General features: G+C 49.6%; 10 protein-coding genes across 10 annotated transcripts; 6 read left to right on the top strand and 4 right to left on the bottom strand.

Moving 5' to 3' along the window:
- Positions 1–293: 293 nt before the first annotated feature.
- Positions 294–1235, top strand: EDB91DRAFT_1244457 (SH3-binding, glutamic acid-rich protein-domain-containing protein; the record flags this gene model as incomplete). The annotated part of the gene is made up of 5 exons (XM_041322410.1): positions 294–363; positions 430–534; positions 595–641; positions 697–710; positions 764–1235. 5 exons carry the CDS (start codon positions 294–296, stop codon positions 1233–1235), a joined length of 708 nt encoding a protein of 235 aa, XP_041181435.1.
- Positions 1236–1316: 81 nt separating this feature from the next.
- EDB91DRAFT_768072 (uncharacterized protein) lies at positions 1317–3018 on the bottom strand. Its single transcript, XM_041328339.1, has 7 exons — positions 2494–3018; positions 2406–2438; positions 2129–2344; positions 1931–2074; positions 1721–1862; positions 1644–1661; positions 1317–1588 (listed from the first exon to the last, which is right to left on the bottom strand). Exons 1-7 carry the CDS (start codon positions 2578–2580, stop codon positions 1398–1400), a joined length of 831 nt encoding a protein of 276 aa, XP_041181434.1. The 5' UTR covers positions 2581–3018; the 3' UTR covers positions 1317–1397.
- On the bottom strand, positions 2821–4299 carry EDB91DRAFT_1109970 (putative adipose-regulatory protein-domain-containing protein). The gene is made up of 5 exons (XM_041317664.1): positions 3979–4299; positions 3744–3924; positions 3461–3693; positions 3173–3404; positions 2821–3115 (listed from the first exon to the last, which is right to left on the bottom strand). The coding sequence occupies exons 1-5, from the start codon at positions 4242–4244 to the stop codon at positions 2999–3001; spliced, it is 1029 nt and encodes a 342-aa protein (XP_041181433.1). The 5' UTR covers positions 4245–4299; the 3' UTR covers positions 2821–2998.
- Positions 4300–5488, top strand: EDB91DRAFT_1109966 (uncharacterized protein). Its single transcript, XM_041317663.1, has 3 exons — positions 4300–4362; positions 4421–5072; positions 5132–5488. Exon 2 carries the CDS (start codon positions 4426–4428, stop codon positions 5062–5064), a length of 639 nt encoding a protein of 212 aa, XP_041181432.1. The 5' UTR covers positions 4300–4362; positions 4421–4425; the 3' UTR covers positions 5065–5072; positions 5132–5488.
- A 742-nt stretch (positions 5489–6230) lies between these two features.
- On the top strand, positions 6231–7018 carry EDB91DRAFT_1046447 (uncharacterized protein; the record flags this gene model as incomplete). The annotated part of the gene is made up of 3 exons (XM_041313265.1): positions 6231–6284; positions 6351–6740; positions 6791–7018. 3 exons carry the CDS (start codon positions 6231–6233, stop codon positions 7016–7018), a joined length of 672 nt encoding a protein of 223 aa, XP_041181431.1.
- EDB91DRAFT_1109964 (uncharacterized protein) lies at positions 6880–8701 on the top strand. The gene is made up of 5 exons (XM_041317662.1): positions 6880–7640; positions 7692–8078; positions 8132–8240; positions 8295–8433; positions 8490–8701. The coding sequence occupies exons 1-4, from the start codon at positions 7380–7382 to the stop codon at positions 8300–8302; spliced, it is 765 nt and encodes a 254-aa protein (XP_041181430.1). The 5' UTR covers positions 6880–7379; the 3' UTR covers positions 8303–8433; positions 8490–8701.
- EDB91DRAFT_1235290 (rab GDP-dissociation inhibitor) lies at positions 8682–10390 on the top strand (the record flags this gene model as incomplete). The annotated part of the gene is made up of 7 exons (XM_041321300.1): positions 8682–8699; positions 8780–8911; positions 8973–9297; positions 9351–9459; positions 9510–9943; positions 10000–10144; positions 10249–10390. The coding sequence occupies 7 exons, from the start codon at positions 8682–8684 to the stop codon at positions 10388–10390; spliced, it is 1305 nt and encodes a 434-aa protein (XP_041181429.1).
- Positions 10391–10668: 278 nt separating this feature from the next.
- EDB91DRAFT_1109958 (RAVE protein 1 C terminal-domain-containing protein) lies at positions 10669–16043 on the bottom strand. Its single transcript, XM_041317661.1, has 21 exons — positions 15812–16043; positions 15616–15762; positions 15421–15550; positions 15278–15371; positions 15161–15224; positions 14998–15110; positions 14609–14945; positions 14159–14558; positions 13658–14110; positions 13514–13604; positions 13302–13466; positions 13054–13250; positions 12870–13006; positions 12762–12820; positions 12585–12714; positions 12232–12534; positions 11930–12176; positions 11627–11880; positions 11372–11573; positions 10952–11319; positions 10669–10898 (listed from the first exon to the last, which is right to left on the bottom strand). The coding sequence occupies exons 1-20, from the start codon at positions 15890–15892 to the stop codon at positions 10958–10960; spliced, it is 3966 nt and encodes a 1321-aa protein (XP_041181428.1). The 5' UTR covers positions 15893–16043; the 3' UTR covers positions 10669–10898; positions 10952–10957.
- A 124-nt stretch (positions 16044–16167) lies between these two features.
- EDB91DRAFT_1235288 (uncharacterized protein) lies at positions 16168–23007 on the top strand (the record flags this gene model as incomplete). Its single annotated transcript, XM_041321299.1, has 17 exons — positions 16168–16819; positions 16869–17126; positions 17177–17716; positions 17767–18944; positions 19383–19485; positions 19535–19643; positions 19694–19757; positions 19815–20110; positions 20170–20308; positions 20366–20494; positions 20549–20575; positions 21473–21507; positions 21554–21695; positions 21773–21972; positions 22023–22067; positions 22118–22592; positions 22639–23007. 17 exons carry the CDS (start codon positions 16168–16170, stop codon positions 23005–23007), a joined length of 4761 nt encoding a protein of 1586 aa, XP_041181427.1.
- A 57-nt stretch (positions 23008–23064) lies between these two features.
- Positions 23065–25349, bottom strand: EDB91DRAFT_1109941 (mitochondrial amino-acid acetyltransferase). The gene is made up of 4 exons (XM_041317660.1): positions 25026–25349; positions 24904–24969; positions 24438–24857; positions 23065–24406 (listed from the first exon to the last, which is right to left on the bottom strand). Exons 1-4 carry the CDS (start codon positions 25125–25127, stop codon positions 23132–23134), a joined length of 1863 nt encoding a protein of 620 aa, XP_041181426.1. The 5' UTR covers positions 25128–25349; the 3' UTR covers positions 23065–23131.
- Between the last annotated feature and the right edge of the window lie 690 nt (positions 25350–26039).

Genomic DNA, 26039 nt, shown 5'->3' with positions numbered 1-26039 from the left:
CAAAACCATGCACTGGGAGCAATCCGCGTATGCGCCCTGCGGATCCAACCGATTCGCCATTAATGGTGACAATGAAACCAGCCCACCCAACCACAAAAGACGGGGGAATTTGTCTTTATTCGTCACGACCCTCCCCCACAAGCGGAGACATGCCAGCGCACTGTCGAGATGTGGAACTAATTTGGAATTATCTTATCTTATCTATGTTCACGTGATGCATACGGTACCTCTCGAGGTTGTGCACTTATGATTCATGAACAGTACTAGTGAACACCTAAAGTTCCAAAACACACATGCCCTCGCCTCCGATCCAAGTCTTCCTCACGACGATCGCGTCGCAGGTTGTCGTACGGAAGCGCCAAGGTTCGTACATATCACACCACTGAACGCTGAATGTACATCACGTTGTTCTACCGTAATATCAACCAGAATATATCCTCCGCATCCTTCAAACCAAGAAGATCCCATATACCTCGTACGATCTCGCCTCTGACGAGGATGCCAAACGCTTGTGGAGGCGTAAAGCCCCACCTAGTGCGTTTCGATCTCACCCTATACTCATACTACGCTTATGTTTTTCCGTCAACGCGGCAGATAAGCAGCAGCTTCCAGGTATACTCGTAGGTGGCAAATTTATTGGGGTATGGATTCATTTCTTCCAAATATACATATATAGTACTCATCTCAGCCGCACAGGACTTTGACGCCTTGTGAGCCTTCTTTCCCACCTCGTCGCATCTCTTTCCTATCTTACCCCATGCAGCGAAGAAGCCGTCGAAACCGAATGTCTCGCTACCTTCTTGAGGCTAAATGAAACCTGGGACACTGCCGTCGATGAAGACCGTCCGGCACCCGAGGTCAAGCCTGTCGGTGTCCCCGGTGCTGTCCCCATCGCACAAATGACGCCCGAACACCACAAGCCCCGCTTCTTCCCCCGCGACCCAGATACCCCATTGAAGCCTGTGAACAGGCGCAAGGGGGACTTCGATGTGAGCACGGAGCTTGAGGGGTACGGGTTGCAGGGTGTAAGGGTAACCGATGAGGACTTGAGGTTGTTGGTCGAAGAGCTTGGGCTTGAGGGAGATGATGCGGAGGAGATGGTTAAGAGCTTGGGCGGTGATGGGAATGGGAAGGATGTTCCAAAGGGGGGTGGTGGGGTTGACGAGAAGGTGAAGGAAGCCACGAAGAGCAAAGACGCTACGAAGGCGAGTACAACAAAGGAAGACGATAAATGACCACACGGTCTGATGTATAATATCTGCATAATCTATATACCAGCCATGGAAGTGGAACGAAGATTACTGGCATGTGCAGAATTCCGCCAAGCCGCATGTGATAAGTTACTGAGGAATATTGTTCCTGGGTGCGATATGATAAAGCTAACATTGGACTCCCTCTTACAGCTTGCTCATCGGCATGTTGACCAGAAAGCCACCATCAAGGGCAATGGTCGCACCATTCACGTACGCACCAGCCCTGCTAGCCAAGAACAACGTGGTTCCTGCGACGTCCTCGGGCGTGCCAAGGCGATTCGTTGGAACCTGGTTGATAATGACGTTTCCCACAGTTTCGAGAAATTGTGCCGTCACTATAATCAAGTCAATGAAATGCCAATAAATAGAAACGACGCATGATGAGCTTACTCTTGCTTTGAAATGCGCCTGCAACATCGACACGAGTTGGTTAATTCGTGTAGGAGTGGATGAAAGAACGGACTCACCACAGGCAATGGTATTGCTAACAATGCCCTCGGGCCCAAGTCGGCCTGCGAGGTGCCGACTAAGATGGTGCAGACCAGCTTTGGCAGCAGCATAGGCATATGTGTCATGGTCGGGCACACCAATTCCCTCCACCGAGCCAATCTGATAGAATCGAGAGAAGCCAAATCGACTGATCAACAAGGACTTCCAAAAGAAGGGTATACACTCACGTTGATGATACGCGCTGGGTCGTTATATACGACCCCTGTCTTACCACCTTGAGCTGCCCCTGCACGCAGTAACGGTAATAGCTTTTGCATCAAGGTGAAGACGCGTTGCAGGTTCAGAGTGAGGACCTTTGAAAAACCCTCGTCCTTCGTTGTATGATATTCAGCGAGACAAAGCGAAACCGACAGTAATTAACGCACTGGGTATTCGTCGATAGGTTCTGCCCATGTCGTCCCCGCGTTATTGATGAGGACATTGAGAACAGTTTCACGTGCGGAAAGTTCCTGCACAAACCGCTCCACTTCAGAGAATTTGGACATGTCTGCTGGGATCGCAGTGCATGAGCCTGGGCCACTTGCTCCGAGTTCCTTTACGGTGGCCTGGCATTCCTTCACAGAACGGGCCGAGATATAAACCTATCTCAGCGCGGTGAGGTCACTGATCCCCCCCCCCATGTGCCAGGGCATTGTAACGCACCTTAGCACCGTTCCTAACAAATGCGGAGGCAATCTACGAGAAAGAACTGAGTCCTACCGTCATTCACAGTCAGCCGTTTGGGACCCACCATTTTCCCAATCCCACGAGAGCCTCCGGTCACGAGAACTACCTTCCCTGCGACTGCAAAGAGATTTTCGACCTGTAATGCGCTCATTAGGCGGCGCGGTGGTAACTCAGAGAGTCAGAGTGCGTATAGTGAAACAAATGGAGTCTGTTAAATGAGAAGTCCTTTCGCCTGCATTCTTTGTTAATCAGTGCTAATAGTGGCCATGCAATTTTTTGTCATCCGAATTTCCAGGGAAGAGGAGACAGAGGTTCCGGCTGCCGTCAGACTTGTGGAGCCATGTGCTCTCGCGGACTTGGAATTACTCTTGTTCCACTTGGTCGCATGAAGTCTTCACAAAAGATATCAACCTAATATGGCGGCGTGGAATTACAGACAAGATTGTACGGAGTGACAGAACTATAAATACAATAGTCCTCGATTTTCACGGGGATGTGCCAATGAAACATGTCCATCAAATGTCCATGGAGGACGATGATAGCGGAAAATTAGTGAAACCGGGAACTATCTAAGGTTCAGAATCGTAGAAAACATCCGATACCCTTGAGTGACGCCGCCGCAGGGGTTCATCAGAGAACGTAACCGCAGGAGGGATATCAATCGGGACGTCCTCTGTTTTATATTCCTGGGATGCCGTTCAGCAAGAAGTCGTTAATAAAAAAAAGCTTGACGATAGACGAACGCTTTGCGAAGTACTTTCATTTCTTGGGGTAAACTTCCTCCTTTGTCGCCTCTTACGGTATACCCGCTCATTGACAACTTCTTCGGCTGGCTCACTAGAACCTTCGTCCTCACTTGGGAAGCGCCACTGAATGGCGGGAAGGATGCATGCCGCAAGCACTAGAAGAGAGATCACGAGAAAAGTGGCAGATGATACAATGGCAGAAGTAACCGGGAAGCGTGTCACAAGTCCCCTATGCGGTAGCGGGCCATAAGGGCGGATGGGAAACGGTGACAGATTAGTACTCACCGAATTCCGTGGCGCTTGACGATCCCTCTCAGGGACGCGGAAAGGACGCTTAACTCTCGTCCCTCACCATTACCAAGAACCCTCCATCCGTCTCTGCGCCCCAATTCAACTCTGGCAATGACACGAGACGCGCCGGACGCGTGCGACTCGAGGAAGAGAATGTCAAGATGGACTAATTGGGGCGACAAAGATACCCAAGCCAATCGGCTTTTTGCAGGCGGCAGAACTATGGCCTGGGGTGAGTGTGAGTGTCTGTTCCCAGGGCAAACGGTTCGGTACCTACTGGTTTCCTAATGGATGTCAAAGTTCTATTAGAAGGCGTCGAGAGCGTCAAAGTAGTCATGAAGTTCCCTAGAGCAAAGTTCGCCTCTGATGCTGGTATAACGAGGTGCATAGAGATGTCATAGGGTTGGCTAGGTGCCAGAGATGGCAATGATATCTCGGCATACGGAGAAATACCGTCGCTATAATGGAATGAGTACCATGGTCCAATAATGGAGGGTTGAAAGAGCTCTCACCCGTATTGTAGATACAGAGGGGACTCCCATCCCACAGCAACATTCTTCCAAACGTACCAGCCAGAAAAAAGAGAGAAAATTATGATGACTGGAATCAGCGCAAGACATACGAACAATGGAATCAACCGAGGTGCTACTGGGCGACAGAGGTTCATGATGAATCGTGCGACATTTTGGAGCAAAGAAAACTCTTCACTCTGCCCTTCATAAGAGAGTGGCTTGGAGTACTCTGGCTCTACTTTGGCAGTTGGTGTCGATGAAGCCATGGCTCCACGTTGAGCACAAGGTATTCTGAGTGCAGATCCGAATTTCTAAGGGATGTTACCACGTGACCTTTCCTTCATCTTCTGACTTTCACACATATCGCAGTGGACTGTCTTGGTTGTACGCTCATACCTGAGTATTGGAATAACTGTATTAACCGATCCTTCTGCTCCTTCAGACCAGATGACACCCAATATTCTGGCCCTATTGGGAGTCGACCCGTCCGCTGATCTCATAACTGTGTTTCTGAAAGATCTGGTCCAACACCTCAACACAAGTTTGACAGCTCCTGAAGTGAAATCATATTCAGATGCAGTCTACTTCAACTACTATCCACTCGGGATCAGCTTCCTCTTCGTCCCACAAAACGGGTACAAGCCCGCTGCGGGCCTGAAGCGCGAGCAACTCAAAAATGATTCACTAGTGCTTGATAGCATTAACATCTACAACTCCCCAATGCCTAAGGCGACCCCCGAAAAATCAACTACATCCAGTCGAACAGCAGAGCTCGCCTTCTCTACTTATCCCATGTCAAAGTGGAGCCTACCACTCTCACCTGAGGCTTCGGTTTCCCATGAGTCCTCGATTGAGATTTCGCTCACAACAACTGGTAAAGATTTTGTCAGCTGCCTCGGAGAACCCGATAGGAAAGGCGGTGGTGCCGGGCCTTCGTCTGGGTCCATTGGCATTTGGTGTGAGTGGTCGAAGCACGGAATTATGGTTGAGTTTGGTGGGGATGAAGCCAGAGGACCGCAAGCCTGGGAACGTGGCAAGGACGCCGTGTGGAGGGTCATCACAGTGTTCTCCCCAAAGCAAGAATAGGCTCAAAGGTAAAAGTTTCATGCGACTGAGTTCTACTTTTCGCTGATCCGGACCGCTGTGTTGGCAGTAGAAGGCTAAGTTTGAGCTAAGCAAAACATAGACGAAGGAAGACAGCTATTCATCATGCGTGACAGCGTGCTCGTCGAAAGAAGCTGCTATTGAGGCGTGTAGATTTCTATGATTGTGTGCCGCATCTTTTCTCCCATGAAGACTACCTTTTTCTCGAGCTCTGGTAACACTAAGACCCAGGTCCTGCAGGAAACTCTCCTTGCGCACCTCAGTCACTTGTTCCTTGGATTGGATCTGCATTCATCTTGTGCGCTCGAAGCCCGATCTTCATCTTGGGGGAAACACGATCCTCGTCCGTCATTCACATTAGTCACGACCTCGCTTCACGCAGAGCTCTATGCCCGTTTCGTTCAACCTTGTAGCTTTGTTCGAATGGGCCTTTTTCTGACGCGGTCCTGGTTGATCGCGAGATTCTATGCTTTCTTCCTATGGCTTGGCACTCAATGTGTACCCGAGGGGCTGCTGCTCTTGAGACAAACGCGACGATGAGAGCCGGTGAGAACAGGCAAAGAGCCACTGCTTAGCCACATTAGGTAGAGGTCGGAGACCTCCGTCAACCGGAGTGACTCACAGAAGACAAAGAGGGCTTAGTCCTGTGGCAAGAGGTGTGCGATTTCAGAATTTCAAACATCAACTTCAGCTGTGACGCAGGCAAAGCGTGGCTGTCATGATCAGCGTTTCGTGCCATCCGTCTTGTATCGGCCATCGATACTTATGATCTTACAGAAATGGGCCTCCATCTTGGATGGGTATCCAATCCCCTGTGGACACCAGTTTGCATTTTTGTAATTTCTGACAGTTCATATATGTACAGAATCATGGATGTCGACGTCCACTGCTCATCGCTATCGTCACCACCACGTCAGCAAACAGTCTTATCTGAGCATACCTGCTGCTCAATGCACGTCGAGTCGGTAGGCGTCAGAGCAACCATACTATACTAGTGTGATCGTACGCGTTATTTATGAATAGCATCCGTGGATTCCAACAACCATGTGAATCAGGGCTCAGAAGCTAGTGGTGCATTGGTGAGATCTTGAAACCTCATAAGCGTAGTATAATCGCCCCTGGTCTCGTCACGCTTATTTCTGCCCATCATGGCTGCGCCTCGCGAAGTAACAACCAAGAATCTCTCTGGAAAATTTATCATGGTTCGTGTGCTTAGGTTGTGTGCGTCACATTGACAATTCTGACAATGTCCTATCCACGGGTATTAGAACAAGACGTTGAGCGATAACAGCGACGATATCCTCAAGCTCCAGGGCGTATCTTGGTTCAAGCGGCGTGCCATCTCGATGTTTACATTGACACTCGTCGTAAAGCACTATACAGACGAGGCCGGCATAGAGCACGTAGACATCGACCAGACATTATCTGGCGGTATCCCAGGCACGAGTGAGGATCGCATTCTTGACTGGGAGGAACGCAGCGAGAGCGACGACGTTTTCGGTGCCGTGGTCGGACAAACAAAGAGAATCAAGCTTGAGGAAGTGGAGGACGAATTCCTGAAGTCTGGCTGGACGGAAGATACTATCGAAGACGGAACAGTTCTAGCTATAGCCTGGAGTGAAACGCCAAAAAGTGGGATGGTGTGGAGGGCGGAACAGGTACGATTTTACTGATTCGGTTTCACTCATCCCTCATTCATATTCTTCAGACATGGGGGTTCGAAATTTTGAATGGCGAGAGGAGATACGCGAGACATGTGAAGTTTACATCATCAGATAAGAAGGATGGTCCAATCTTCAAACACTTGTATTATGACTATGGTGAGCCACCTCTCGCAGTGATCTATACGCTCATGGATTCATCTCCTCCTAGTCGGACCCAACTGATACCAGCGAACTCTTATGAATGTACAATACGAACTACCATGCAAGCATGAAAGAGTCTATACTAATTCACCCCAAAAACCGACTACGTTCGCCACTGTCAAAGGCCTCGAACTTGCACGGCTAATTTAGATTCTGCCATAATTCTTTCCCCTCAGAACGCAAGGAACTTCCGATTTTGCGATCATGGTGTATGACCGAGCTCATAGCCGGTTGCTAGTCAAGCATTTCTGGGCTGAGTATTGGTAACAAGATTATCGTACCATAATACGAAGGGACGACTATCTTCCTTCGATTGGTCTGGCTAGGGGAGACTAGTGTACCATTGGTTTTGTTGGCAAGCTACGTGGGTGACTCCTCTCGCGCATACCGATCACCAATGGCACAAGGGTCGACTGCGAGTGCGTCCTTCGAATGCTTCTATTGGGTACCCATCTTGTGTTTCAACTCACGCCATCCTTGAAGCGGTGTTGGCTCGGTGGAGAGCCGGAGATATCGATCAACATATGCCCTTATCTCGTTTCACGTGGAATTAAAGGTGGTATAAGAGGCGAAGGCATGATGCCTTCGCGCTTCTTATACATCTGTATTTGTTCCACTCACTCACAAACTCTTCTCACTATGGCTTGTCCTGACACTGTTACGCTCAAGAATCTGACAGGAAAACACAGACTTGTGGGTCACTAGTTTGATATATGACTATTGCATAATTTGACAAATTTGCAGAACAAAGGGCTGAGCGACGGCATTGATGAGACATTGAAACTGCAGGGCGTTGGCTACCTGAAGCGTACCGCTATCGCCAACTTCTCCCTTACACTGGAATTCAGCCAACACACGGACGACGGCATAGAACATATCGATATTAAGCAGACCCTGTCAGGAGGCTTCAAGGCTCCTACAGAAAACATAGTTATGGATGGCGAGGAGCACCCCAAGAATGACGACCTCTTTGGACCTCTGATCGGCCAAACCCGTCGTGTCAAGGTCGACGAACTTGATATCGATTTCCTGAAGGAAGAATGGACGGAGGATACTCTTGAGGATGGCGTTATCTATGGTGTCGTGAAGAGCGACACTGAGAAGACCGGGAAAGACTGGGTCATACACCTGGTACGTTCGATAGTTTGGTCTAGTTGACATGTGATCTTAATGATCTACGTCAGGTTTGGGGTTTCACGATCAAGGAGGGTGTGAGAAAATTTGCCCGACGCTACAGGTTCACCACAAAGGAGAGGTCTGAACCGATCGATGTCAAGTTGTACTACGACTATGGTGGGTACCTTCCATCCTTCCACTAGTTCTAATCCTAACTGAGCTTGCCGTCAGTGGAGTAAGGCTTCATGATAGAAAAATTTGTGCCTGCACGATAGTGAATATATGACTGAGCTACATGTATATGGCGGGTTTATCCCTGCGCCAGGAGAGAGTGCGGATGTCTGAGTTGGCCACGCTTTTGGCATGAACTGTAAGGTCGACGAAACCATGCAAGTAAGAGATGAGACCTTGATGGATGCGAGACAGAGATCATCGATCAGACCCTGATCTTGAAGTTTGGGGTCACGTGGCAACTATAAGTAGGCAACCGTAGCACGGACGAGGTTGTCCAGCCCAACCAACTTAGTTCAACTGCCAACCCTTCTCCATTACATCCTCGACTACCTGTTTCTCATAGTTCTAGTCCATTTCAATACTCAGTTCATTCACCCGATAACGATGGATGAAGAATACGATGTGATTAATCACCCCTGATACCATCTCATCCATCTATGCTGACCTCTTCCTGGCGTATGGTTTTTGTTGGCGCGATCTAGGTCGTTGTTCTTGGCACTGGCCTCACGGAATGTATCCTCTCGGGTTTGTTATCCGTCGAGGGGAAGAAAGTCCTCCACATGGACAGAAACGATTATTACGGTGGAGAGTCGGCCAGTCTGAATCTAACACAGGTGGGTCCTTCTTGAAACAGAACGAAGCACTAGATACACTAACGCATGCATCGAATCTCAGTTCTACCGTAAATTTCGCCCGAACCAATCTCCACCCACCGAGCTGGGCCGGGACCGCGACTATGCAGTTGATCTTATCCCAAAGTTCATCATCGCCTCAGGTGAACTCGTAAAGATACTCGTTCACACCGATGTCTTGCGATACCTTGAGTTCAAGCAGATCGCAGGTTCATTCGTCTATAAGAATGGCAAGATCAGTAAGGTCCCGAGCACGGAAGTAGAGGCAGCGAGGAGCCCGTTGATGGGTTTGTTTGAGAAGTATAGAGCGAAGAAGTTCTTTGAATTCCTGCAGGGGTGGAAGGAAGAAGATCCGGCAACGCACCAAGGTGGGTGCCACTGGATTCGCGCAAAGACTTGAACATTCTAATGTGGAATACAGGATTGAATCTCGACAAGGATAGTATGAGGAAAGTATACCAGCACTTTGGACTAGAGCCCGGTACGCAAGACTTCATCGGACATGCACTGGCACTCTATCTCGATGATGAGTGAGTATGTCTCTCCGTCCTTCGCCAAACCCACTAACACTCCACCACAGCTACATCAACAAACCTGCTCGTGAGACTTACGAGCGCATCGTCCTGTATACCACCTCTATGGCGCGATGGGGCAAATCTCCCTACATCTACCCCCTCTATGGGCTTGGCGAGCTTCCCCAATCCTTCGCGCGTTTGAGTGCAATCTATGGCGGGACTTACATGCTCGATAAGCCGATTGATGAAATCGTGCTCAACAAGGATGGATCATTTGCGGGTGTTCGCAGTGGAGCAGAGACCGTGCGTGCCAAGATGGTCATTGGTGACCCGAGCTATTTTGGCGCGGGGAAGGAGGCGGAGGGGGGCAAGCTGAGGGTGGTCGAAGACGGGAAGGTGGTGAGGGCGATCTGTATTTTGAAGCACCCCATTCCTGGTACGGAGGAGAGCGATAGCGTGCAGATCATTATTCCTCAGAACCAGGTAAATAGGAGGAATGGTGAGTGTCTGTTTTGTGATATCCTCGTATGAGCCATGCTTATGGCGGGTTTTTAGATATCTACATCGCGATGGTGTCCTCGACACACAAGGTTTGCGCGGAGAATATCTACGTTGCGATCGTCAGCACCATCGTCGAGACCTCCGTTCCCGAGAATGAAATCCAACCTGGTCTCCACCTCCTGGGCAGCATCTATGACAAGTGCGCACGCTCTTTTACCTTTTTTATTTATTCTCATTGATACCAACGATTCCTACAGATTCGTGACTGTCTCCCCTATATACACCCCCGTCGCCGACGGGAAGCAAGATCAGTATCTACATCACACGTTCGTACGACGCGACGTCGCACTTCGAAACTGTCGTTGAAGATGTGCAAGACGTGTTCAAACGTGTGATGGGCAAGGAACTCGAGCTCAAGAAACGCGAAGCTGATGCCGAGCAATGAAGGTAGATGTCGGCGATGGCTAGATTCAGCCAAGATCTTAACTCCATGGCCACCCTCCGCCATAAGTCATACCTTATACTGTGTACACCCGGATCAACGCAACAAAACCTTTCGTGCTAGTTTGTACTCTTTAGTCTTCCGCTTATCCACCACCTATACATACGATTGATTATGCGGGTCTCCTTTCACTACATGTTAATTGAATCACGATTGCTTTGGACGGATGTACAGTTGTCACGGTCGATGTCGGACCTCATTAGTGCCTCTTGAAAGTAGCAATCTTTCGTTATCCTGCAGATCTACCTTGTCACTGGCAGGGCTCCCTAGATCTCCCTTCTCGAGCACAGTCATTGAACTCATCCCCTTCCTTCTCCAAAGCCTGCTCCACGTTCATCGGGGACAAAAGGGCTCACCCCACCGAAAGGACACATGCACTGGGAAACCGACTCCAGAGGGACTGTCATCCAACCCGCTCAAATTCAAAGTCTTCACGCACAGCACCCAAGTTCTCGTTTCTGATTCCAACAGCCCGTAACCATATAAGAGAAAATAACAACCTACTAGGGATCAGCCAAACGAATCAAATAAATCCATACTGAACTCCGGCACTTGAACATCCTGCTTGGCGGATTTAAGCAGACTCCCGAGGCCCGCCTTGCGTGCTAGGAGGTCACTCTCCTCCTTGATGGGCTCTTGCGTGGGCACCTTGGCAAGTGAACGGTCGGGAGAGACTCTGCGTGTCGGAGTCGTAGATGCGATGTCCATGTCAATCATAATTGTCGAGCGTCTGCGTAGCTTGGGATCCAGTGCAAGAGACCTCCGCGATGTAGCATACGGAGTCGGTGGGAGTTCCGTGGGGGCAGGGACAGATATCGACGGGCGCTCGAAGGACCACGAACGCACAAGGTCCAGCGCTAGTGCATGACAACCTGTACGGAAGACAGTCAGTCAAATTCTGGCTTCACATGTAATTGGACACACCCATTCTGCAGAACACCCGGGCGATCTGGAGCACGAAGTTGAATTCAGAACGCCCTGATATCTCGCTTGTGCCCTTGGCTGTTTGCAGTGTCTTGGAGCGGAGTTGGGAGAACAGTAATGCAAGACTAGGATCATCGTAATGGGGTTCGCCGATTTCTGCGACTTGTATATCTAAAGCGTCGGCGATATCTCGCAGGGGTGTCTAACCAGATGAATGAACTCTCAAAGGTTACGTGGCAGAGCAACTTCACTTACCACCAAGATCCTGACAGCGAAGTCCCTTCGGTTGAGCATCCAGAACGCCCAGCTTCCAAGCCATCGGTTGCCTTGACGAAAGGCGGTAGGGATCACCGTATTGTGTAGTATATCCCGTAGCACAGGGCCATCCGAGCCTCCTTCAACCACACGAGCAAGAGCGATGGCGAGCTGAAAATCTGAAAGATGCTTGAGGCAAACATGGACGGCGTCTTTCAAACTCCCTCCCAAGAGGAAGAACGCAGCAGCGTATTCTAAAGCGATCATGCAGTAACAGAATCCAAAAAGGTTATAGAAGCCTACCAAATCTCTGCTTACCGAGCAGAGCATACGCGTTCTTCAGGGCTGCAGTCCTCCGTTGAGGCTGCGTGAAGTCGTTCGCGAGGAACTTGAGCATAATGGCCTGTTCCTTGTGCCATGCAGCTTGCTTCCACAGGCCATGCACCAGCTTCACCTTACCCAGTGCGAAATAGAAGAGTGAGCATGCTGTGGGGTCACGGTTGTCACCAGCCATGTATTCATTCCGGGCAATGACTTCCATGTGAGCCCTCTGGATGCCCCCGAAACTCAGCATGGCTCGACATCCAGCATGAAAGCGGACATACCAAGGACTCAACCGAATTCAGCCATATGAAAACTCCAAGAGCTCGGGCATCAGACCAGAGCATCCTTCCATTGCACGCTGCGGTCGATGTGCTTAACAGAAGCCCTTGGCTTTCGCTGTGGAAGGCCCAGATCATATCACGATATCGCAGGCGTTCCCTCCAACCGGTTGATCGTGGTGTTGCGCCGTTCGAGCGTGGACTGCTGGGATCGGATGTGACCCGACGGTTGAGAATATAGAATGACCGCATAGAGATCACATATCGAAGGCCGTTGGCGTCCAGTGCTCGTCGCTGTTCTTCGATCTACACTCAGGGTAAGCCGGTGATAACTAACCATACATTCGCACACTGACCTCGAGGGTCGTCTGAATGAGAACCAGGAGGTGTGCGTGCTCATTGGGAGTCAAATGAGGAAGAGGTCGCGCTTCAAGTTGCTCTATGAGTGTCTCCACCATATGGCGGGAAAAGACGGTTTCATCTGGTCTTCGAAATGTGGGCAGTTTTCACAGGCTGAACTAAGAAACACTCACAACGAGTTTTCTTGTGGTGTACTGAACAAGAAGTTGTACCGTTTTGAGGGTTTCTTGTTCTGTAAAAAAGTATTATCCCGAGTGACGACCGAGTCTTGAAGAACCTACAGGTATCATATGTTGGCCGCTCAGATAATGTTCCACGGGAAAGGTATTCCAATGGAAATCCTGCGTAGGATCCTCATGTACAGCCTTAACGATCCGAGATAGAGCAACAATAATCTGCTTCACCAACTCCGCCTTACCTACAGAATCATCAGATCAGTCTAATTGCTCCATCCATAATTCTTACCCCAAAGTAAGCACTGCAGAAGCATTTGTGGATGGTAATCCTCCAGGGGTCCATTGTGTCGAGCAATGTACTGAAACAGGGGTTCCTGGTCCTTTTGAAGCGCCGTTTGACCAAAGAGAAACAACTGGTGTCCTGCTGCAATCAAGAAGGACCCGTTTGCAAGCCATATCGAATCGCGGATTGGATATGAGATGTAACTGGCGAGTATTCAGTCGACCTCTCAACACTCGTTCAAAGACCGAACGCACTTTCTAATATCCACTTTCCAGCAGATAGCCCACGCAGGATCGTCATCAAAGTAAGTTTTCCTTTGCTGGCACAAAAACTCAACATGATGCATGAAACCGACAGCCAGGATCGACTGATTATCAGGCGTTGATGTCCAGTCCAAGTCACTTATAGGTTCCGAAGTACTATCGAGAGGATGAGACAATGCTGACAGCGGAGCTAGCTCACCGACCTGAACATTATGCGGTGCTCGAGACCTGAGGCGAACTCAGATTCCTTGGAGTCCCAGATTGTAAGCTCTTCGCCATCCGGCAGTCGGACAACTGAGAAAATGTCAGTCATCGCCACTCTATACAATGAAGAAAGAGCTATTCACCTAGGACAGACTTTTTCGCAGAGCTGCAACTCGCCAGGGCGAAATTCTTCCTCCCTGTCTTAACATTACCTGTACATCTCCACCCAGAAGACGTTCCTTCCTCCGGTATCCAGAACGAAAGTTCACCATCGTCAGAGATACTGAGTAATGTGTCATGCTCCTCCAAAGAGCTCTCCCTACTCCACGACATTGGATCGACGGGGAGAATGAGTTTTGGCGGCTGGGCCAATGGTAGATTGTTCTGGGAATGCAAACGTAGGGTTAGATTAGGGTTGCTGTCAATATGTATGTATACGATAGAACTGTCTGAGGTCAGGCCAACAATACATTCATGCGCTGTCTTTGAGGGTGCCGAAAATAAGTTGATGATGGAAGGGACCGTAAGGGTTGAAATGGGCTCCGAGTGTAAAGTCAAGACCGAGGTTTCGGACGAGTATGTCGCTACTAGCTCGCCTGTGCCACAAATCAGGCCGCAAGTCGTGTAGAATGAGATCATCTTACCGCCATCCAGAACCACAACATATTCCGCGTTAGACCATCGTCTTCCGCGGGCAAGCTGAGATCCCCCTTCAATGACCCGCCAGACTTCCCCTCCATTAGTGCGTACGACTGCGACGCCTCTTCCAGCGGGCGTCCTGACTAGTTTTCGGATCCTGCTCTCCTCATGGGGGAGCCTATCAAGTCCCTTGGCATTAAGGTGCAGTCCTGCTGATTGGCCATCAAAAAAGGCTAGAGGCGACACCTCGAAACTAGCCAGGGGAGTGGATGTTACCATGGTCAAGGAGGTGATATTAGGATGGGGGAAAAGATACAAATGAGAAGGAAGCTGAGAGAGGGCGTCCGCACTTGTATGTGAAAGGGCGAATTGACGTATGAGCGTCGGCGGTCTCCTGTCAATGTTCTGTGACCCGGTTGAACTTGCATCAAACGAATGGATAGCTTAGCACCTACCGCGACGGCACTGACGAGCATAGAGCCATCCCCGAGAGCGCGGACAAAGAGATCCCAACCTTCTTCATCAATTTCTCGCAGCCTCTGGACCTGAGGGCTTGCGTCTTCAGTATTCGACGCTAGGACAGCTTTGATCGTGCGTCGGACCACTTCTTTGTCCAACCAGACAACCGTGGACTTCCTGGGATGTGATCCAAGTTTCGCTGCAACGAGGAATGGAAGCGAGGAGAAAAGGTCGAGGGATGCATGCAGTTGCAGACGATGGGGGGCATCGATTACAGGGAGGAATATGCGCAACGTAGAATCAGACGTGATGGTGTAGAGGGCGGGATCATCGCTACACCCAATATGTGAGCCTCGTGTCAAAAGTGGTGTTTGAAATGCTCGACCTCCGTGATGCCTGAGAGAACCTCCACATCAGGTCTGTGACGGGCCTGGGGTGAGGAATGCCTTGCACCAGCCTGCCGGAAGTAGTCGAATACAATCTAACCAGGTTATCATGCTGTGATTTATAATTTAGTAGGAATCGGGAGTGGGTATGAGGTCTCTCACGTGAGATGTAGTGGCGATAAATGCGAGAGTTGGAGCAAATTTTGCGAGAGAAGGAGTTGTCACCCTGACAAGTGAGGTAAAATTGGGATTGAAGCGAAGGACTATGCGCTGCCGTACCTTGCTTCCCACTTCTTGGACCATGTGAGAAGGTCATTTTCCAGGATCAACGTGTAGACGGATAGACCTTTTTGACTCCCAACCGAGAGAAGCCCTGGATGGAAATCAATACTCGATAAATAAGGGGCAGACAAGACTAGTACCAGATCTGCAGTCCAGAGTTGTGACGGGGTCGCCGTCTGTGAGGGAAAGGGAAGAATGAACTCTCCAGGTATCGTTCTGGGTACCTGACAATGACCACGCGGCGATGTGCGTGTTCATGGAAGCAACTATCTACTTCGAGTACGAAATTAGAGTAGCTGGACTAGGGGGGGGAGTAAAGGAGGAGATACACGTACTACTTTCATGGCGGAGTCGACGGCAAGGCAAGATATACTTTGATTGAGATGCTGGGTGCCAGGGTAGATTTCCCCGAACGCGAGCACGCGTACAAGGTTAAGATTGCTGGCATCCAGGATTACTACGGAGTCTGCGGAAGGGTACAACTAGAAGAGGGTCTTGATCAGTATGAAATCAATTGGATGAAATACGCACTATGAGAGTTCCGTGAGGCAGAACAAGCTGGTTCAGTGCACCAGCTGGACAACCGGTGAATGTTTTCAGGAGATCTAGCATCTGGCGGGCGGATGTGAGTTTAGAAAGAATATTATTTAATTCACGCGGCCCATGCCAGGGCGCAGGGAGATGGCAGTTTAAGTGCAAGTTGGTTTTACTGCAAGGTGAAGGAGTGCAGGCAAATACAATAATATGCTGAGTCCGGAAAAGCGCCCATGCTATATTTTTTGAGTTGTTTCTGACCTCCTTCGTCATAATTCGGAGCCTGACTGCGCATAGTGCGCGGCTTTAGCTGTCATCGTCGACGTTCTCCGCCAGCTCTTGCGACTACCATAATGCTCTGGGGCTGCATCCCACTTACTCTACTGGCTCTAGCGCATGCGTCTCTGTCTGCTACTCAAGTCGCATGGAATTCAGACCCAGCCATCCAGTCTACTACATTGGTCGACGTTCTCAACGCTGACGAGGACTACTCATATCTCCTTTCTCTCCTACAGAAAGCTAAACTCATTCCAACATTGAATAAACTCAATGGCAGCACCTTCTTCGCCCCAACTAACGATGCAGTCAAACGTCACGCACAAACCAATGATCTCTGGGGGTCAGCCCTCGAGTATCCAGACTTGCTTAAAGACAATGTGCAAGAGGAGCTACGTCAGCAACTGTTCTACCACCTTCTCAACTACTCCGTAACTCAAATCCCAAACGACTTGACCACACGAGTTCTCGATACACTCCACTACCCAAAACTCTCCCTCGATCCTCCCGCTAATGAGCCACTCCCATCTCTCCCATGGATACCACTACCTGAGAGCACTTTAGGCAACAAATCTCAGAAGTTACGCCTCACTTCACGAGAAGGCGTAGCCTGGGTCGGTGTCGACGCCTTTGGCAAAGGGGGTATTGAAATAAAGAAGGAGAGAGTGGATGCGGCAAACGGCGTCGTGTATGGGATTTCTCAAGTTCTTGAGGTTCCACCGCACCTTGGTTGGTTTCTTACACTTGTATTATACCACCGTCTCACCTACCCACGCAGGACGCGTCCTGTCCCAACAATCCTCGTTGTCATATTTCCAGAAGATTCTCACACCTAACATACTCCATGTCATCAACTCTACCTCTGAGCTTACGTTGTTCATGCCCGTGGATTCTGCGTGGAAAACTCTCCATCCACTTGAACGTTTATACCTCGAAAGCGAATTTGCCGCGGATGATCTCTTGCGCATACTCAACATGCATGCTGTTGTCGAGAAGCGTGTCAGATGGTCGGACTCTTTGGACTCTACCACCACCCGTAAGTAGCAATGCGCACACGGGATGATCGCGCTGACATTGGAAGTCCAGTGACCACTGAATATGGATCTCAGTTAGAAGTCGCTGTCTCCGAAGGGAAGACCACGGTATCAGGTGCTACCCTTGAGCAGCCTGATATCTATGCGAGTAATGGAGTTTTACACCTCGTATCCTCTCTATTGGTTCCACCAGGAGCCCTTCAGTTAACCCCTGAGAAATATCTTCTTGCACTCAACTGCACGTCCTTCATCTCTCTCATCCACTCAGTCAATCTTACCCATCTCATCAATGATACCAAGACTCATTACACCATCTTAGCACCGAAGGACGACGTTCTATCAGGTTTCGAGCATGACGGGTTACCCAAAGAGGGTAGCGATGAGCTGAAGAGGATGTTGCAGTACCATTTTCTTCCCGGGAAATGGACGCCCAAGAAGTTGGTGAATGACATGCTGCTAGAAAGCGTACTTCAGGAACCGGGGCTCGACGACGGGAGACAGGTCATGCATGTAGAGGTCAACGACGATGGGAAGAAGGATGTTTTACCCAAACATATCAGGTTTGGTGGAGCCGGTATTATTGGCGAGCACAGTGAGTGATTTCTAGATGATGCCAGCTTTCTGCCGCTGAATTCCAGTCAGTTGAGATCAACAATACTGTTGTCTACTTTATCTCCCGACCTCTGGAACCGCCCGTGGACCCACTTCAAACAGCACTACCCTCTCTTGATCTGTCTTCGTTCCTTGCCGCAATCTTCTCCACCTCCATTGCAGAAGTCATCAAGAAGACACCCCGTGCAACGTTCCTCATACCTCACAATGCTGCTTTTAAGCGGCTCGGCATGCTGGTCAGCGACCACTTGCTAGCTGCTTCATCCAAGACGGATCTAGAGAACGTCATTATGCACCATATCATAGACGGTATCGAATACTCCCAAAGCGTCGTTAATGGCTCTCAGCGCACTTTTGCCACCCTTGAAGGATCCGATTTACAGCTGGAACGCCCAGGAAATGGATCCATTATTGTCAGTGCCAGCGGTGGCTGGGCTGGCATGAAGAGCGCGCTATATCCGAAGAACATGCTCACAGAAACTGGCGTGATACATGAGCTGTCGGACATTATGATCCCGCGATCTGTGGAGTTAAATGTAGGAAAGCTTATGAAAGCGGCCAAGGCCACTACCATGATCAATATGGTCACGAAAGCAGGATTCGACTGGATCCTGAATGGAACCGCCCCTCCTGAAGGTTCAGAGTGGGCAGAGCAGGGTTTAAGTGGGTCGAGTTGGACCTTGCTTTGCCCAACAGACGATGCGTTCAAGAAATACAACCTTACAGATCTCTTCGAGAATATCGACGATCTTCGTGCGATCGTCAGCCAACACCTCATTCCCACTTCACCATCTGCAGGAGAATCGTTTGATGTCTTCGACGTCTTAAACAACAACCGCCCCCTTCCGCTGGAAAATTTGGGTGAATATTCCACTCTCCTCTCACCTTCTTCGGCGTATGGTGATATTGTCTTCCGCGCGTTGGATGACAAGGTATCCAAATACATGGTCGGGATCAAGAACGCAAGGGGAACAGATAAACAAGCTGACTGGGCACGCGTCCTAACATGGGGTCGCGCAACGACGGGTGGGGGCACGGGCGGCGTTATCACCCTCGACCGCATGCTCATCCCGTATCATCCGCCATGGTGGATCGAATATCTCGCGCCGTCCTTCGTGGGAGCGCTTGGTATTGGGCTGATATGTTTGTTTTTCTATGCTGTCCGGATAGTCTGGAGAAGGGATGCGACGGAAGCTACATACGAGCCGGTTGGTGGGTTTGAACGGGACGATGCGGATTCGTTATAGATACATGTCAACTAATTTGTGGATTTTACTATGTGATATTATGCGATCTTTAGAAGTGCAACTCGAGACACGTTGTAGTAAGTACTAAGTAGCCTAGGAATTGGGTCGCGTTTTCAAATTTGAAGGTGTTATTACTTACGGGGTAAGGTGGTGAAATTTTTGAAAGCTCGAGCTCGGTGGAGGAGTTTGATCGGCGAAACCGGCTGCAAATCATGTGGCAGGTCAATCTGATCGCACCGACAATATCATATGAAAGCGCCGGAAGGGTCCTTGTTCGGAGAACCGCAGAGTATCTTCCACCTGCCGTTCTCTTTCTCATACCCATACCACCTCCGCACCGCCCATCATGGTTAGAATCACCCTTCAATTGGTGCATCACACGCTGACACGATTTCTCAGAGCAGCGAAGCACCAGCAGTCGAGGAGACCAAGAACTCAGCGATTGACAATGTAAAATCGTTCATTGCAGGAGGTTTTGGAGGAGTTTCTGCAGTCCTCGTGGGTGAGAAGATTTGAGTTGCGCGTCCTGACTTACGTTTATTCGGTTTCAGGACATCCTTTTGACCTGACCAAGACACGATTACAGACCGCGGCTCCTGGCGCATACACTGGTGCAATAGATGTTGTGAAGAAAACTGTAGCTCGAGATGGTGTTACTGGGTGAGAGGCTGCGTCTATGCCAAGGGCTGCTCTCAATCGTTTATCGACAGCTTGTACCGCGGAATGGTACCTCCTCTCCTGGGAGTCACTCCAATCTTTGCAGTGTCCTTCTGGGTAAGTATACAGTGCTTATATACAAATTCCCTGTCTTGCTGAGACTACTGCCTTCAGGCTTATGATGCCTCCAAGAGCTTGATCCTCGCACTTACACCCAAGCGCACATCCGAGAGACTGTCTACAGCAGAACTTGCTGCCGCCGGTTTCATGTCTGCTGTTCCAACGACACTCATAACTGCACCTGTTGAGCGAGCGAAGGTCCTGCTGCAGGTGCAAGGTCAAGGAGGTTCAGGACCCCAGTACAAAGGCGTCTTCGATGTTATGAAGCACCTTTACAGGGAAGGTGGCATACGGAGTATCTTCCGAGGCACTGGTGCAACTATCGCTCGTGATGGACCAGGTAGTGCCGTGTAAGTTTACATATGACCTTTGGAAGCACTTCCACCTGAACCGAACTGATGCTCCTCAGCTACTTTGCAGCGTATGAAGTTACCAAGAAGGCCCTGACGCCAGCTGGGTCGTCGGCAGGAGACCTCAACCTAGGCGTCGTCATGTTCGCAGGCGGAACTGCAGGCGTTGCCATGTGGTCAATAGCTATACCCCCGGATGTAAGGCCTGAAATGAGCTGTAACCCCTCTAGCATTGTATTCACTCCTCTTCAACAGGTTTTGAAATCCCGCATACAATCTGCACCTTCTGGCACATATTCTGGACTCTTTGATTGCTTTAGAAAGACGGTAGCGCGTGACGGGATTACTGCACTGTGGAAAGGTCTTGGTCCAGCCATGGCCAGAGTATGTTGTTTCCATGATTATGCCGAATATTCACTTAATATTTTTCTTCGTCAGGCTTTTCCGGCTAATGCTGCCACATTCGTAAGTTTTATTACTCAATCTGCCTCTGTTACTGTTCTCTGATTGGTGTCGGTTAATGACAGCTTGGCGTTGAAGCCTCGCGGAAGTTAATGGATGGTTTCTTCTGAACGGTTCGCGGTTTTATAGAACATATGTCAAATGGATATAATCATTGGAAATTCGTGAAGCATCGGGATGAAGAAATTCGAGTTGTGCCACGAGACTGTTCAGTGTTTGACGCGTGATGTCCAAGCCTTTGTTGGAGTTACAGCCCTTCGCTTCGCTCAGCTTCAACTCCTGGTAATGTAGCGAAGCTGGCGCACAGGGCATGTATATCAATTATCCATGAGTGTCCTTCTACCGCTATCTCACCGCTAGTTGCTCACTCCGTCATCATGTTGACCATTGACATGAATGTTGCCAGTCGTTCACGAAATTGGCTGTGCGCCGTAGAGAATATCTGGCTTTGGTGAAGCAGATCATCGTGCGCGGGTGGAACAAAATCATTCCATAACGACGAATACACTGGCAGGTTCCCTAGAATCGCTGTCATTGATTCATTGGCCGAATCACTTTAAGTGCTGGTGAGCATGACGGATTCGTCGATCGATCGGACATTCCTGATATGACCGAATCAATCCTGCGTGTACTGTCACGGTCTTCTTTCTGATGTGACTTATGGATGACCGTCCGCTGGACATACTTACAACAGTTAGTCTCCCCTAGACAGACCATAGAGGTGTAGTCTTTGTGGACAGCCGTTTCTTCTCACTTGCTACGGGAGACTACTGGAGACTATTAGACGTGTAGTACCGGCTCCTTCCGAGCAATCAGGAACCGGCAACCTGTCAGTCTCGATATCAACCATAGTGACGGTTATGAGCTTGAGTTATGTCCGACTCGAAGAAAAAATACAAGTCCTCCAGTCAACCACGATCTCTATCAGCTTCTGAGTAGGTCCAACCTATTCCGTAACCACTCAATCTCACTAGCAGTCAGAATTGCTCGTAATTTGAGCAATTTTGAGACATGGTCAACGCATCAGTGTTGCGAACAAGTTTCTCTATCTGACCTTCCTCCCGAATTTCAAGAGGACGTGGGCAGTCTCTTTGGCATTACGAAGAAAATTCCCTCTCTCCTGGTTAGACAGGGTAAGCGGGCGCGTGTATTAATCGTCCATGCTTCTCCATCACGGTGTTCATACGCGACTTTTTGCAGTCTTTTGACTGTAGTCCAGGTTTTGCCAAGTTTATAGCAGATGCTTCAAAAGCGGCACCAGAGCTATTCTCCGACGATGTAACTCATGCAAGCAACGAACTATTCGAAGATGTATGTGTCGTTTTCAGCGCATGGAAGCGTTTGGCAAAGATGAGGAACTCCAAAGAGAAATGGTCTGAGGCGGACTTCGTGGCTAACGTGTGAGTTATCATCAGTTGAACATCGAATACAAGGCTCTAAGATATTGCAGATATAATGTATTTCGAACGTCTGCAATCAGAGAAAGCACCTTCCGGTTTGTCCTATCTTTTCTATACCTGTGGCTAAGAGATTTATAGACATCAGGGTTCAATGCGCGGTTTCCCTCCCGCAACCGCAGGACACATTTCAAAACGCCCTTGACGTGCCTCGCGTGTTGAACACAAAAACAGTTATCCCGGACTGCGCAATATTCATTCCCGCTTCACGGACGCGACCATGGTCCCATTCTGCCAAGTCACCATATAAACTTCTCAAGAACCACCCTGCTGTAGTGAAAGCTGGGAATGCGGCTAAAATGTCTTCTTTCAGGTACCAGAGTACCCCATGTGCTCAGCTTCCCGATATGCCTGGCTTCGAATTCGCAAGCAGTTTTTGGGAGGACAAGAAGCCTATCCATGCTCTTCTTGATGACGCATATCGCCAAAACCGCATGTCAACGACTGCTGCTGTCCGGCATCTCCACTCTCTTGGCATCCATGCCCCTGTCACTGGGCTTATTTGGGCAGATGGCGTTGTCCGCGCGCACGTTGATTGGTGTGAAGAATCTGAGGGAAAGACGGTATGTCAGCTGTTGTTCTAATCTGGATTATCTTATGATATTGTAGGTTGTGATGTCTGCCCCATATCATGATCCCCATAATCGATCGCCAAACGACGTGTTCCACGAGTGGAAACTTGATCGTCCAAGTGACATGTTGCAGATTTACTTCCTTGTTCGAAATATCGACCAGTGGACCACAGGCAAATTCTCAGAGTATGTTGTTCGGGGTGTTAATCAAATGGTGGACAAGTTGTCCTCCAGCGAAATGGCATATAAACCCTGGAAAAGGGTCGGGGACCTGGCACCTCCTTTGAAGAATAACGCACTGAAAGAGAATCACAACATTTCAGTCACTACGGTTGTGACTTCGGATGCGTCTCCCTCTCCACCTAAGCCCAAGAACAGGCGACGGAGACGCAGGTCTAGTAATTGATACCCTCGGACTGATATGTATAATATGTAATTTTGCTTTACAATTGCTTGTGCTACATTGAGTATTTTAATTCAATACATCTACCAGGTGCTATTGAAACGTTACAGTATGAAGTGAAAAACATCTATTTCCACGCAGATGGAATTTTTGTAACAACGTCTGCCCATCGTGACAAGCGACCTTCCTCCCAGTCCTCTATGTAAGAAAGGCCGGCATTAGCACGACGTCCTTCCTCCACTTTCAGGCGTTTCTCAGCATCACACCAGAAGAGGACCCAAGAGCCCATCCGCATGTGACCGGTGCTACGCTCAAAGTACCACTTGTTTACAGGGTTGTCATCACGACTCCGCCAAACAAGGTCTCGTCCTTCACCCTTGCCCTCCTTGCCCCCGTTGGGGTTAATGGAGAACGGGTGACCGAGGCCGTAAGATTCGTCGTGAAGGGCAACCCACAAGAAGTCGACAGTGCCATCGCCCTGGTGGCTAGGCAATACAGCAAACTTGTCGAGATATGAGATGGGTTCAGAGGAATCGGGCGAAGTCTCGTTGGTGACAATGGCGGCACCGACGTAATCTCCAGCGACCACGACAAAGTCGAGGGTCTGTTCTAGGCGCCTGTAAAAAGCGTCAGCACCGAGGGTGCGCTTGAAAGATTTCTCCAAGAGATTGTTCATCTTGGTTTTGTCAACGTCAGCAAGGCTGCGGATGACCTGGATTGGCAGACCGCGACGCAGAAGTGTGGGCGTATCCCGCGTGAGCTTTCGGTTGCCCTGAAGAAGTGCATGAGGCAGGCTTGAGCTAACAGCGGGCTTGTTCGTGATGAGGTTGGCGATGAGGGAACTGGGTGACCGGTGAGATACCATGATGGCAGATGATGTAGGTGGCATGTACGCTAAGCAGGTACGCGCGAGGGATAAATTTGAAAGCGAAGAGGGCTTTCCCTTGTACCATGATGGGTCGTATGTATCGCGGATATAGTCATACTCGGAGTTGACGTTAATGAGGAGATGAGGGAAGCCTTCCCTAGCATAAGAAGGGACACCTCCTTCCCGACTGATGATCATCAGTCGCATAGGGACAAGGTTGATATCTTGGGAGTAGTCTTCATGGGTATCACATGAACCTGACTTCATGCCATTATCATCAAGCGCAGCTGCCTCTGCCATGCCACGAGCGAGGGCGCCGAGAACGTCATTAGCATCTATCCGCACTGATCTGCAGAAGGAGTCCAGGGCGAATGGTGGAAGAACCGGAATCTCCCCAGCGCGAAGAGCAGAACGAATAGCAACAAGGTCCGAGGGAAAGACATGTGCTTCAGGGGGAACAAAATCGTGAGGCTCGGGAAGTTCATCATCTGGCTTAGGACCCAGTCGGACAACGGTGCCCAGGACGGGGCGCGCCTCGGCGCCTTGTGCCTTCCAATGCGGATACGACTCGCATGATCTCTTCGATGATAGCGGAGCGCTCGCCATCATCTCCCCTGACCAGATTATCATTTTCGACGACGATGACGCTGACAAGTCCGAGCTTCTCGAGGTAGACCATGCCCCGGGCGATGCTGTCAAGCTGCTTATTTGTGAACGGACCTTGGAGTTTTACGAGAGCGGTGCGACGGTAGACAGGATCCAAGATGGAAGACACGATGGGGCCCGGGGTAGGCTTAAGCTGCTCAGGTTGTTTGTTGACAGATATATTTGGGGCTTCTTTCGGGACCGATGACGTCGAAGGACGAGTGGATGGGAAAATGGAGTCGGCAGGTTCCGGGGTTTGTGGACGAACGCCAAAATTTGCGAGGTAAGATTTAGTATCCCGCAGGGATGGATTGGCTTTTAGGAGGGAGAGAATAAAGTCCTGGTGCAAGGTTAGCTCGTCACAGAAAAAATAGGTAAATACATACATTATCTGGTGAGTCGAGATCATCAACCTCGACAGTGGGCGGAGGTTGTCGAAGACTTCGAATAGTCTACAAATATAAATCGAGTCAATACAAGTTCCGCTGCGTAGGTTTAGAAGACGTACAGCGTAAAAAGCCCTGAACGTCTGAGTTCGACGTGCTTTCAAAGCTGAAGCTGCGGCGGGGGACAGTATACGAGGGCCATGGAGAACAGTATGTGAGAGCATGATGGGGAGTAAATGCGGGAGTGCGATGTCTTAGGAGATGAAGCTTTTATGGGAGGGGTGAAACAGCATGTATACAGTTAGTATTAGAGCATCCTGTAGAGATCATAGAAAATCTATGAAAGGAACGCGCTGGCAAGCTGCCATGTAAGTGGTCAGACGGACTGCCAATGTGCCATGATGTCGTTTGCGTCTGGCAAAACTTTCTCGGTCATATGATCCAAATTAGAAATTTTCATCCATTCGCTCGTTTGCTTGAACGTTTTATCGATTACTCGCCATCTTACTTCTGGATGAATCCATTTCTGCCGCCCAATCGGCGTAGCAAAACGAGCGCATCATGAGACTGAAACAACCTTTATTCCACCAAGCGCAAAATTTGTGCAAGTAAACGTCAGCGCTCGAGTCAGCAAATATTGACAGGAACTTGCGTTATGCCAACGAAAGCATAACGCAACCATCTAGCCGGCCATGATGCCATCGTGCGTTCTATTCTCCTATGTTTACGTAGCGCCGCAAACGTCTGCACAGGAAGGATTAAGAACTTAATCATTACCTATAGCGCATGGCCGCAGCCGCAGCGCCCCAATCCATGAACGCACATTCTATAGCATTCAGCCCAAACATCGACTTCCGCTTCTACAGCAGATTCATCTACCGTAAGTATCACTAACTGGGCAACCCTGCCACAGTTCCCAGCTCGGATCTTATCTTATCATACAGTGCCAGGCTCTCAGGGCTGTTAAGTATCATGTAAGTAAAAGTGGTCCAACAACAGGGGTACTACAAGATACCAGACATGGAACCATACTCTTCGTTGGTGCCAAATTCGTCGTTGACCAACATAATTGCTATTTTATAGGTCTGTAATAATATCGATCTACAGGTGGGAAGCTACTGGGACAGCCTCGCGTG

The sequence above is a fragment of the Suillus paluster genome (genome assembly GCF_016628075.1).
Source record: "Suillus paluster strain FC165 chromosome Unknown EDB91scaffold_7, whole genome shotgun sequence".
Taxonomy (NCBI): domain Eukaryota; kingdom Fungi; phylum Basidiomycota; class Agaricomycetes; order Boletales; family Suillaceae; genus Suillus; species Suillus paluster.
This window is presented reverse-complemented; position numbering and strand designations above follow the sequence as displayed.